The sequence below is a fragment of the Pelecanus crispus genome, chromosome 12, assembly GCF_030463565.1.
Source record: "Pelecanus crispus isolate bPelCri1 chromosome 12, bPelCri1.pri, whole genome shotgun sequence".
In the NCBI taxonomy this organism is placed as follows: domain Eukaryota; kingdom Metazoa; phylum Chordata; class Aves; order Pelecaniformes; family Pelecanidae; genus Pelecanus; species Pelecanus crispus.
In genome coordinates this window covers 22,331,582-22,342,965 of record NC_134654.1, presented here as the reverse complement: position 1 = coordinate 22,342,965, position 11,384 = coordinate 22,331,582, and the positions used below count along the sequence as shown (strand labels likewise).

Genomic DNA, 11,384 nt, shown 5'->3' with positions numbered 1-11,384 from the left:
AAACCCACAGGACTCAGCAGCCTCGCTCAGAATCACCGAGGGCTTCATGCAAACGCCAGCGTTACCTGCAGAGTTCCCTTTCAGAAATCTGTCCATAAAAACCTCCATTACGCAGCGCTGTAAGGCACTACAAAGTTCTTCCAAGCTTTGCAATTTTATAATGATTTAACAACCCGCTGGAACTGTTGGAAGAGCGTAACTGAGATCAATGCAACATAACTTGGATGAATTTTCAGTCTTAACATCCTACAGTCTGGGTTTTGGGGGTGGGATGGGGGGGTTGCTTTAGAAAACGGGGGCAGAACTGGGCCATTTCAGCTTCCTTATGTTGCTCCAATTGCATCAAGAAAGTAAACTGGTACCTTGGAGCCTAACTACTGCAAATTTCCCTGGCGTGCCAGCATGGTCGCACAGAGCAGACTAGAATAGAAATGGCTAGGTGTCTGGCTGGAGTTTGAAATGATTATTTTGACTTTTTATAGTTGTGGAATTTTTACCAGCTCTTCTCTCCCGTAATTTGGTTTAGGACAAATCCACAACGACCAAAACTAGCTTTTCAAAGCAAATAACGCAAAGTACAGGAATTACCTGTAATCTTTCCAGCTGGTTTGCAGGCAGATGTTGATTTTTTTGTTATTTTTTTTTTCTAGGGATTCATTGATTTTGCTGAGAACGCTCAAAGATGATGAGAATTTCCCAGACAGGACAACCGCATGATTCCGGAGCCTGCAGGAACAAACGACAGGGCAGGAGACACGGTGTAGTATGCAGTTACATCCACACCAAATGCCACCCCGGTGCCTTCGGCAGTGCCACGTACCCGCGTGGGGCCGGGCAGTCCCCGGGCAGGGCCGCCGCGAGGCTCCAGAACGGCCGTGGCCCGGAACCCCGCGCCCGGGCCGGGGTTGCCACCGGTAATAGAGTCCCCCGGCGGAGCGCGGCCCGGACCCCTGCGGGGGTGACACCGAGCGCCGCTCTGCCGCTGGCGCCGGCGGGAGCCGCGCTGTGCCCCCGCCGCTCCTTCTCCCAGGCCGGTGGGTGCGGGGGAGATGAGAGCTCGCCCCGGCCTGGAGGCGGGCGGGGGCCGCGGCGAGATGGCGGCTCCGGCCGCCGAGCGGGAGCGGCAGGAGCGGCTGCGGGAGGCGGCGGCGCTGGGGGACGCGGAGGAGGTTCAGAGGCTGGTGGAGTTGGGGGTCAGCCTCAACTCCCAGAACGAAGTCAACGGCTGGTAAGGCTCCCTCCCGGGCGAGCCGGGGCCGCCGGCCCCCGCTGCTTGACAGGGATTTCCCCTCAGGTTTTCCAGAGCTAACGCTGCCGTGGGTTCGGTCTTTCCCGTGAAATCCAAATCCGTTTGAATTTGGAATGAAATTAAAAGGTCGATCCGCTGCCAAATACTCCTCTATGTAGATATCTCTATTCCAAAGAGGAAAAAACGGTGATGCAGCTGATAACCGCTGTTACAAACACGCGTCCTCATCCCACCTCCCGCTTGGATCCTGGGCTGTTTGCTGCTCCCGGTCACTATGTTGTTACTTTACATTGCTTTGGTTTTTTGGAAGGGCATGCTGGCAGCCTCAGCACATGCAGTCAAAATGCAGACCTTGGCTTGCCAACATGTGTTCATGTCTAAACAGAAAATTTTTTTATTAACTCCTAAATCAGCTTTGAAAATAACTTTCCCTTGCAGGCTGATTCAGTGATAATATATGTAAATGCTTTGGTTTTGACATCTCATTCATATACTACCTGACGACACTAAACCCAAGACTTTTCTGTAATAGACACTTGTACAAGTGGGACTCTATACATGAACACACACGCGCACACACACACAAAATGTTATTTGAAGCAGGATTTACAGGGAATGCTCAGGCATTTTTGGAGACTGTTTTCCATAAGTTCAATTCAGCCTGTATTTACTGTGCTGTATTGTGGTTGAAGTTGTAATTAAAAATAGGAAGAATAAAATTAGGAAAGGAGCTAGACTTGTAAAGATGAAACTTCGATCGGCAATTTTGAGAAGCGTGGGACGCTTGGAACTTGAGGTTCAAATTGTGGTGATTAAAATTAGAACTTGTGAAAATTTAAGATAACTGATTCATAAGACATTGAATTATCTTAGTAAGATAAACAGTTGCTTGTCATCAAAATGAGTTCGTATGTAAAACTGGCAGTGATAAAGAAATCTGTCATAAAATATAATTATTTAGTTAAAAATGACCAGGTCGTTATTCTTTTATGGCAATAAATGGATCTTTGCCATTATTTAAATCTGCTTGTAGAATTTAAATTTCTCCAATGAGCTTCTCGGTATGTCTGATGTTAAGAGGTGCTGAGTACTTACATTTTGATGCGTGTCAGGTCCGTGGGTAGGTGGTATCTCTCTGCACGAGACCACGTGAAATGGTCGGGATGGATCCCAAAATGAGGCCAATGCTATTGAGGCTTACATGCCTTCTCTACTAACTAACTACTAACTTAACTAACTAAACTAAACCTGCAGATTTTACACTCAAAGCAAACACGGCCATACTGTCTGCACTTTTTCCCCACCACTTTGGTCCAAACTAGTTTATGACTTAGCAGTGCCCTACTTCTGAATTCATGCAGGCTATTCACACTCGTTTCACAAGGAGATATTTGTGAAAAGTCCAGAAAACACTGCACAGAAAAACTAACCACACATGGTCTGAATTTCATGGCACTTGTCTCAGATTCTGTGGGATGTTTGGTGTTAAAAATTCAGGAATGCTTTCTGCTGACAGAATTCTTTTATCCCATTTAAAAGTGGCACTTTCTAGTTGAAATACACAGCCCAACCTTGGTGAGAAAATACAGGATTTTAAAATACTGCTAGCAATATCCCCTCCAAAACACAGATTTTGTAACACCCTTCCTAGGGTAGTCTATGAAGAAAAAATAGTATGTATACACACACACTTACATTTATGTCTCTTCAGTTAGATCTAATTCTACGTAACCTCTTGCTGCAGTGACTAGTCTCATTATTCAGAGATACTTTCTGCCATCAGGATACATTAATGATAAGTAAGTGTAAAATTGAGCCTTTTGTTTCTGGCAAGACAGGTTTATTAAGACAAAATATATAACAATGAATAAGGTTTTGCAAGTCACCTTGCCTTCTCTTGGTTTTATCTAATTTGTATGCCTCCAAAGATCAGATTCTCTCTTTTCTTCTTTACATCCTTCTACATAAGAAAACTTAAAAGAGCAGAATTTTGTATAGAAAGTTGGGAGTTACTGGTCAAGATACAACTTTGCAGTCTAATGACTGTGTCTCTTCCTTAAAAATGTGGAAAAAGCTTTTTGGAGCTAAACTTTGAACTGAAACTTTTTTTCCCTAAGTTTGTTATTTATCTCTGCTTTATTCTTTTGGAGAAGGGTTAAGTGTGTTCATTTTTCCAAAGAGTCTCCTTCAGCTGCAGCTAGAGAACTAAAAAAGTAAAAGCTAGGGAAAGGTCAAACATCACTGGAACCTGGGATAGGGAAGGATGGCAAGACTGTACAGCGAGTTATAATGTGCGAGTCTACTAGGTCTCTAATACTAAGCACTAAATAAGCTCAGTAGCTTTTAGGATGTTTCTTTACTATGTCTCTCTAGGTCACCAACTGCAAATAATAGTTTAAAAAAAAACTAGAAAAGGGATTAGTTCTGTGCATCAGTTACAGATTGTAGAAAACTAGTTGCCTGCAGATGAAAGCTTGGGAATTGCTGGTGCAGCAGATAGCAACTGCGCAAAGAACTATGCTTACAAACTGCTTACGATATTTTAAACATGATTTACTTTCAAAAAAGTGCAAGTCATTGTGCTGACAGCATTAATTAAAGAGTAAAAATAGCATCCCAGGGAGGTATCCCTGTTAGCACACATACACACACGCACACACACTGTTTTAAGTACAACTTACTCTTTCAAAGATTAAAACAGCACACATGAGCCTTCTTTTAATATTTATTTTTCCAGAAAAGTTAGTAGCCTAATAAATGACAAACTGAAATATCTTGAACTTTAAAAATACTACTATGGTAACTTGGTATCAAGAGCATTAGAGCAAGGGAAAACTACATCAGCAGGTGTCACTGCAGGCTCCAAAACCAGTGCAAATTTCCAAGGAAGACTGCAATTAAAACCTTTTTTTATGTTAGACATGCATTAGGTCTTGTTCTTCTTAGAGGCAGCAAGAACGAGTGGAAATTAATCTGCCATAATTTAGGATTTCATTGTTAACATTTTCCATGTGCAGGACTTGTTTGCACTGGGCATGTAAACGGAACCATGCTCCAGTGGTGGCTTACCTGCTGCACGCCGGTGCTGACAAGGAGATCCTCACGAAGAAGGGAGAAAGGCCAGCCCAATTAACGTCAAAGAGAGAGATAAGGAAGATGTTGGGAGGTAAACCTGTTGGCTATGCGATATGATTGTCAAAGACTAGTAAAAGGCTGTTTAAAGAACGGATCTTCCAATCTTTATTTTGCATGTGAAGATACCGTGTTCGGGGTAATATCTGTGACTTGATTTCTAGAGTGTTTACTTGGTAAGAACTAGAAGTTTAAGAAAAGAGGATTACCAACAAATTCTATATCCAGGTAGCCAAACTTTTTCCTAAATACTGAAAAAATTAGAACAACTGTATTTTGAAAAGTGCCATGATTAAACCAGTGACAGATAGATGCAGCTTCCTATTTCAAAAGGGCATTGGGAGAAGATCTCTCAAATTTGTATGAAGCCCTTATATGAGCAACACCTAATTTTCCTGATGTTCTATGGAGCTTAGACACTGTGTTGAATAAATTGAAAATTAGCAGCCCAGAGAGAAACAGCTCATTAAAGGACATTGGTAGAGCATTTTTACTGTGTTTTGTAACTGTTGGAGCGGAGTAGGCTTTGCTGCTAGAGGTGATAAGTAATTTGAAATGTGGTCGATTAACAACCTCTTTCCTCCCCTTTGTATTCCCTTGTCTGTTTTTGTTTTCATTATTGTCTCCCAGCTGTTGAATTGGTAATGTTTCAGCTCTCCCAGTACTGCATGTTCTTTTCCTTTTATCCCCTGCCTTAATATCGAACAACATATTACCCTTTGTTTTTCATTGCCTTATACATTATGAAGACGATAGCATTATACCACCAGAGACCATGTTACAGTGTGCTAGCTACGGATCAAAACAAAACAGAAGTATTGCAGTGTTTAGAAGGAAATGGCACCCCCAGAATTATTGGAATCAGACTCTGCTTTTGTGTTTACTGTATTGCAACACCTGAGCACAGTTCTGTTTACCGTAGAAAAAAGGTGTAGTGCTTCTTGATTCATCTTTTATCCTGTGATGCTTTTAACACTTCACTCCCTCCCCATAAAAAAAACCCCAAAACCCACCAGGAAAAAAAAAAACAAGCAGCCCCACAGTGCAGTAGCAATACTTCTTTTTTTCCCCCTTAAATCAGTCTTGGAGAATGTTGTTTTGTTTGTTTTACAGTGGAAGATGATGAACTCCCAGACTTAAAGAAAGATTCAGATCTGCCAATCATCCCTAATTATCTGGCTAACCCACCTTTCCCTTACATTTATAACACCATGAGTAACAGTATCCCAGATCCCCCTGTGAATGGGAGGGTCTCACACTTAGAATCACAAGATACCAACTCTTCTTCCTTACCTGATGTGGAGACTTGCACACGTGCATCGTTACAGCATGGGAATGCTGCTCCCGAGGCGGCTGATAACGGAGGCGTGCCGTCACTGCCCAGAGGGTGTACTGCACCACGACACTCAAAACCTGTCCTTCAGAAAGGTCCAGTGTACCAGGGACCTGTGTCCTGGAGCAGAAGTCCCCCTTCACCAGCTGGATCAAATCAGTCCGTACCTCAGCAAGAGAACGGCTCCTCTCTGGGCCCTGTGCCAGCATTTCAGCCGGTTTTCTTCACAGGAGCTTTTCCACTTAATATGCAAGGTAACAGTAAAAGTCTCTTCTCACTTTGTCTTAGAACTTCTGTCATCTTGGACAGTGAAAATAGACTAATCAGGGTTACATGTATTCACAGCACTTCTAGAGATTTTCAGTTCCTATGCATAAGCATTCAGGAAATGTTTGAAGGGAATTAGAGGCAGATATCCTGTTTCTGCTGGAACTGTTATTAAAATATTGATGAAAACATTTGCTATTTGTCTCAAATGCTATAAATGCATACAGACACCAGGGTAATCTAATTCTCTAAATAGCATACTCCAAGCTTCAAATAAAGAATGTGAGTACGCAGCCAGTGAGCTCAAGAGAGAACCTCCCATGGCTCAGTCTGCAGACCGGAGCCTGAGGTGAACTATTACATGATCTGCCATTTCTGCAGGTAAATCTCGGATTTCCATTTCCGTTCGGAATTTCATTCTTCAAATAAAAGCTGTCCTGATGCCATGAATTAGCAAGGAAAAGTTAAAAGAATCCATTTGTATCATAGTGCCTGACGACCAAAATAATTAAAAAACAATAAAAGCAATCTTGGATTGCCCAGGAAATTGATAACCAGTATAATCTTCTGCTTTTAAGTTAGCTTAAATCCAGTAAGATGAGTAAAGGTTCATACATGCGTATACACACACTGTGTTAGATTTGTGACGATTTTTTTCATGTAGGTTGATGAAAGTCAATCTAATGAAAATTGTGGTCATACAAGTCCAGTTGTTTGCTTTCTGAGGGTTCTTGTATTGTTCCAAATGATACAGACAAGGTTAATAGAATATAGAAATATGTAGAAGTTAGTATAGAGATATCTTTTCCAATTCCTTTATACATCTGCCTATTACTGTACCTTTTTATTTCTAATAGAACTGGTGCTTAAAATTAGAATACAAAACCCTAATCTTAGAGAAAATGACTTCATTGAAATTGAACTGGACAGACAAGAACTGACCTATAAGGAACTGCTCCGAGTGAGTTGCCGTGAGCTGGGTGTTAACCCTGAGCATGTACAGAAGATCAGAAAATTACCAAACACAATGTTAAGAAAGGTAAGAACTCTAAATTTGGAAGTGCAGTAACTTATAAAAAAGATTTTTAGGTTGCCATTAAAAAAGAATAATGGTCACCTGCATAAGCCCATCTTAAAAAAACAAACAAACAAACAAACAAAAAAACCAAACCCAAACACCATGCCCTCCCCCCACCCAAAACCTCACTTCCATTTTCAGCACTCAGTAGGTGTTGGGTTTTTTTTTTTAGTAAAAAGAATCTCAAGTTTCTTGATCATTTCCTTTCATAAACATTTGGTGTTGAGCCCAATTAATATCTGATTTCTCTACTACATTCTTAAATTCAGTGTAATACCATACCACTGTGACCTGTCATCAGCATTTAAAAGGCCTGCAGTACTGAACTGAGTTTTGCTAGTTCAGTAAGGACTGTATGCAGTCCTTTCAAAAAAAACAGAAAGGTGTTTCAGAATTATTCTGAGGGCAGGTCTCCGAGTGCAACTGTCTTTTCACTTCAGTGACGCTTACCTGTGCGGCAAACAGAAAATGGACCTGCTGACCAGTTTTACTGATTCACCGTTGACCTTTCTTTCACTCTCAAATCCCTCTAGAGCATTGTTGGCATCAGTCGTGGAGCTAATCTGATTAGGACTAGGTTAATAGACTTCACTGTATTGCATCTTCACTGACTATAAGATGACTTATTCTTTGTTAGTCAGGAAGCGAAAAAAAAATACATAAGCAATCCTGTCACTTTCCAACTTAGGTTATTGTTGAAAGGAGTTTTTTCATTTCCAGCTCTAATTACTTCAGGCTGTCTGGGTAGGACTGCAGGATGCTTACTGTTCCTTGAGGTGATACAAAACTAATTTTGTTTAACAGCGTTTAGCAGCGGAGTACTGCTGCAGAGGGGATCAGAGCTCGAGCCTGTACTGTGGGAGGGTGTCTGGCATTGCTCTCTAAAGACCCTGCCTAAGCCAGTGCTACGATGGCGTTGGTGGGCCGCTCTAGAGGAAGCTGCATGCAGGACCTTCTTGGGTAGAGGCAAGAATCAATTCATGAGTTTCTAAGAATTGCCAAGGGGGGAAAAAAGAGGAGTTGGAGGTGGCATGCAGTAAATCTTTACAAGTGTAATTCCACTAATCACTTGCACTCACCGTCAGTATCGCATTCCTTCTAAAAATAGACTTAAGTGAGTAGCTGCATAGGATCCCAGAATAAAGACAAGGTGCAACAGGATGTCTGCTTTCCAGTTTGCTGTAAAGAATTGTCATATTTATGCATAAATACATACCTTGTGTTAGTATGAGTCTCTTATTTTAACCTACCTCTGCAAAACTGAACGATGGTTTATCACCTAACAACTTATTGTATTTATTTAAAGGACAAAGATGTTGCAAGGCTACAGGATTTCCAAGAACTGGAGCTTGTTCTAACAGTAAGCGACAAAAACTTACTTTTCAGAGCCCCAACACTTTCTGAACGGAGTGGTTATAACAAGAAGGCATCAGAACTGACATATTAATTGTTTAAAGAATAAAACAAAAGATTTGTATCTCTCATTTTAAAATTATGTTTGAAATACAGTACCTATAAGGGCTAATGATGTGGAAAAAAAAAAAATCTATTTTGTTAACCTTGAAATAAACTAAAGATGTTACGCACAGTTACAGCCTCTAGTTAATCTAAGAGTAATGAATCTGATATGAAAGTAGCTTAATGCAAAGGAAGTATTGGTAGAACTATCTGTTAATGCAACACTTTTCCTCACAAAAATCTTGAAATGCTGTAGAGTTAGCGGCTCTCAGGGAAAGGCTTACCTTAAACTGTTCTAATAATTTGTTTGCTATAAAGTAGCAGAGGTACTCAAGCTAAAGAACCTGCCATGAAACCCACTTAATACTTGTACTGAATCCATTACCATTAACGTTCACTTCTTAGATCATGTATTTTAAGTCGTATCTTATTTAGAAGTTAAAAACCAGAAGGGTTTAAATCTGTGGAAGAAGCACAAAACTATGTCTAGTTTAAATACTGTCAAGTGACTTATTACCTGTGATTTCTTAATCCCTGTTTACACTCTTCCCTATTTCTCAGGTTAAAAACAAAAAGTGATAGTAATTACCTAAATCACAAACATGCTCTCAACCAAAATCCCTTTTATTGTGGTCTGTCAATAGATAGTATTGACATGTGCAATTTAAAATATTATTTTTGTTACTGTATTGAAAACGCTTTTCTCCAATGCTGCTTTAATTTCCACTTTGAAGAGCACAAAAATTGTAATTTTATTTTCCTTTTACCTCTACATTCCTGAGAAAGATCACATCTTGACACTTCAAAGTTGCCTGTGTAAAAAGAAACTAGTGAAATGCCCAGGGTTTTCTGGGCTGATATTAAATCTTGATGTTCCTATGCAATGTATTTTCTTTTTTTTCCAGTGACTTGTGTTTACTCGCATTGCTTACTGAAAAATCACTTTTCCTGTTCCTGTTACTTAAAATTCAGAATTAGACTACTTTGGTATAAAATTCTGGAATAAATAAATTGGAAAGTATTTAAGACCTGGATTTTATCTAATGTTTTAGGATTTTAGTATTTACTCAGTCATCTGCATTTGAGGAAGAGTTTATTCTGGTAGCTAACTGTAAAAGTATGTAGTACAAATGAGATGAACGAACTAACGTACGAGATGTAACAGGCAAACAGAACATACCAAACTGGACTGAATTCCCCACTTTTTCTTTGCCTTCCCCCTTCCTTCCCCCCAGTTTCTTTGGAAACTAGAGCAACCAAAGTATTTTATGGTCTTCTTGTATAAGAATTTACAGCCCAAGTTAGCTGTACATTGTATGTGGGCTTGTAAATGGGCTTTACATGGGATTTATATGGGAGCCACCCCAACCAGCTGAGGAAGTGCTGAGGTGAGAACTGCATCATATCTTCTTACCACTCCAAATGACTTCAGGTATCCACCACAGCCTTGTCTCCTTTCTGGGAGGCTGTGGCAGGTAAAGAAGTTCGTTCTTCCCCTGCAGTCAGCGCAGTCACCTGTATTACAGCTAATACAATAGGAACTGGTACCCAAATTTACCCGTGCTCTCTCTTTCTCACCCAGTGAAAAATAAGTACTTTGTGCAAAGGGAAGCAGCTTCAGCAGGAGTGACTGAGCACACAAGGGACAGCCCTCTCCCAATCTGCCTTGTAGTCCGATGTCCAGTGTTAACCTGGAAGCACAGATCCATGCAAACACCCGAATTTCCTGTGCGCCAACTAGACTGAAGCTCAGTCTCCTAAGGCTAACAGTAGAACACTTTGTCCCAGCAAAATGACCTCTTCTGAAAAGTGGTGGAGGTCAAATGTGGTCTGAGTCACTGGCAATATCTTATTTTTTACACCAAATTGCTGGTGATGTATTCTGCATAATGGCGTAATAGAATTGTTGTTCCTCGTATTGCACTGTCTGCTGCATTCTCCCTGGCACGCAGAACAGCTAGGGACTAGGCCTTGGCTGTCTAAATGCCAGCTAAATCCATGCAGGTACCAGGATGAACCAGCCAGACCTACTAGAGAAAAGCTCAGCTGTTGGATTGGTGACTTCGTTGTTACACCGATTATCTTGCACAGATGCCGATCGCTATCTATGCATTCAGAGGAATATTTTTCTACCTTATGCAGTTTATACATAGAGGATACTATTGACACTCCTAACAATCTGATCAGAGTATAATCATTACATTACTGTGTATGATAAATAATTCATTACTTTGTGCTCTGCTATATGAAATGTTAATGTCAAATGAATGCTTGGCTGCAGATTCTTGTTTCTATTTAAGAAGTATTATTTGTAAGAATTAATAAATTATTATTTTGGTCTTCTCAACGTTTTTCTGAACTTTCCTTATGGAAAAACATAGGAACTTTTTCTTGCCGGCTGGGTTTCTAGAGTGCTTGGTGGAGGAAGTGAACAACTAAAGCAAAAGACATTCTGTCAGATTCTAGCAGCAAATTTTGTTTAAACACAGTACTCCCTTTATCTGAGGAGGCTTGGTTATCAATAACAAGGTAGATATTTATTTCTGCAAAAGAAAATAACCTGAAATAATATGTGATAAGTGTTAAATAAGATAAATCATATACACATGTGCTCAGCATGCACGTTCAGCGCTAAGTGGAGACTTACTCATAGTGGCTTCATACATAAGAGAGCTATAGCAAAATTAGAATACTTCTGTGCCAATCATGTCCCTGCAGGCTTATGTGGAGTCTACTAAATTGGTAGAAATTGTGTAGTTAATGATTTATATTAAGCCATCTGGAGGTTTAGTTTTAAATACATGTTACTCTTAATTCTTATGCCGAAGAGGAATTTTGTAATGCTAATGTTGCCCTGGGCAGGGATA

At 40.5% G+C, this 11,384-nt stretch overlaps 1 protein-coding gene across 1 annotated transcript; it reads left to right on the top strand.

The window, feature by feature from the left end:
* Nucleotides 1-1,049: 1,049 nt before the first annotated feature.
* Nucleotides 1,050-10,835, top strand: ANKRD40 (ankyrin repeat domain 40). The gene is made up of 5 exons (XM_075720181.1): nucleotides 1,050-1,228; nucleotides 4,267-4,415; nucleotides 5,495-5,968; nucleotides 6,839-7,020; nucleotides 8,366-10,835. The coding sequence occupies exons 1-5, from the start codon at nucleotides 1,050-1,052 to the stop codon at nucleotides 8,504-8,506; spliced, it is 1,125 nt and encodes a 374-aa protein (XP_075576296.1). The 3' UTR covers nucleotides 8,507-10,835.
* The last annotated feature ends 549 nt before the right edge of the window (nucleotides 10,836-11,384 follow it).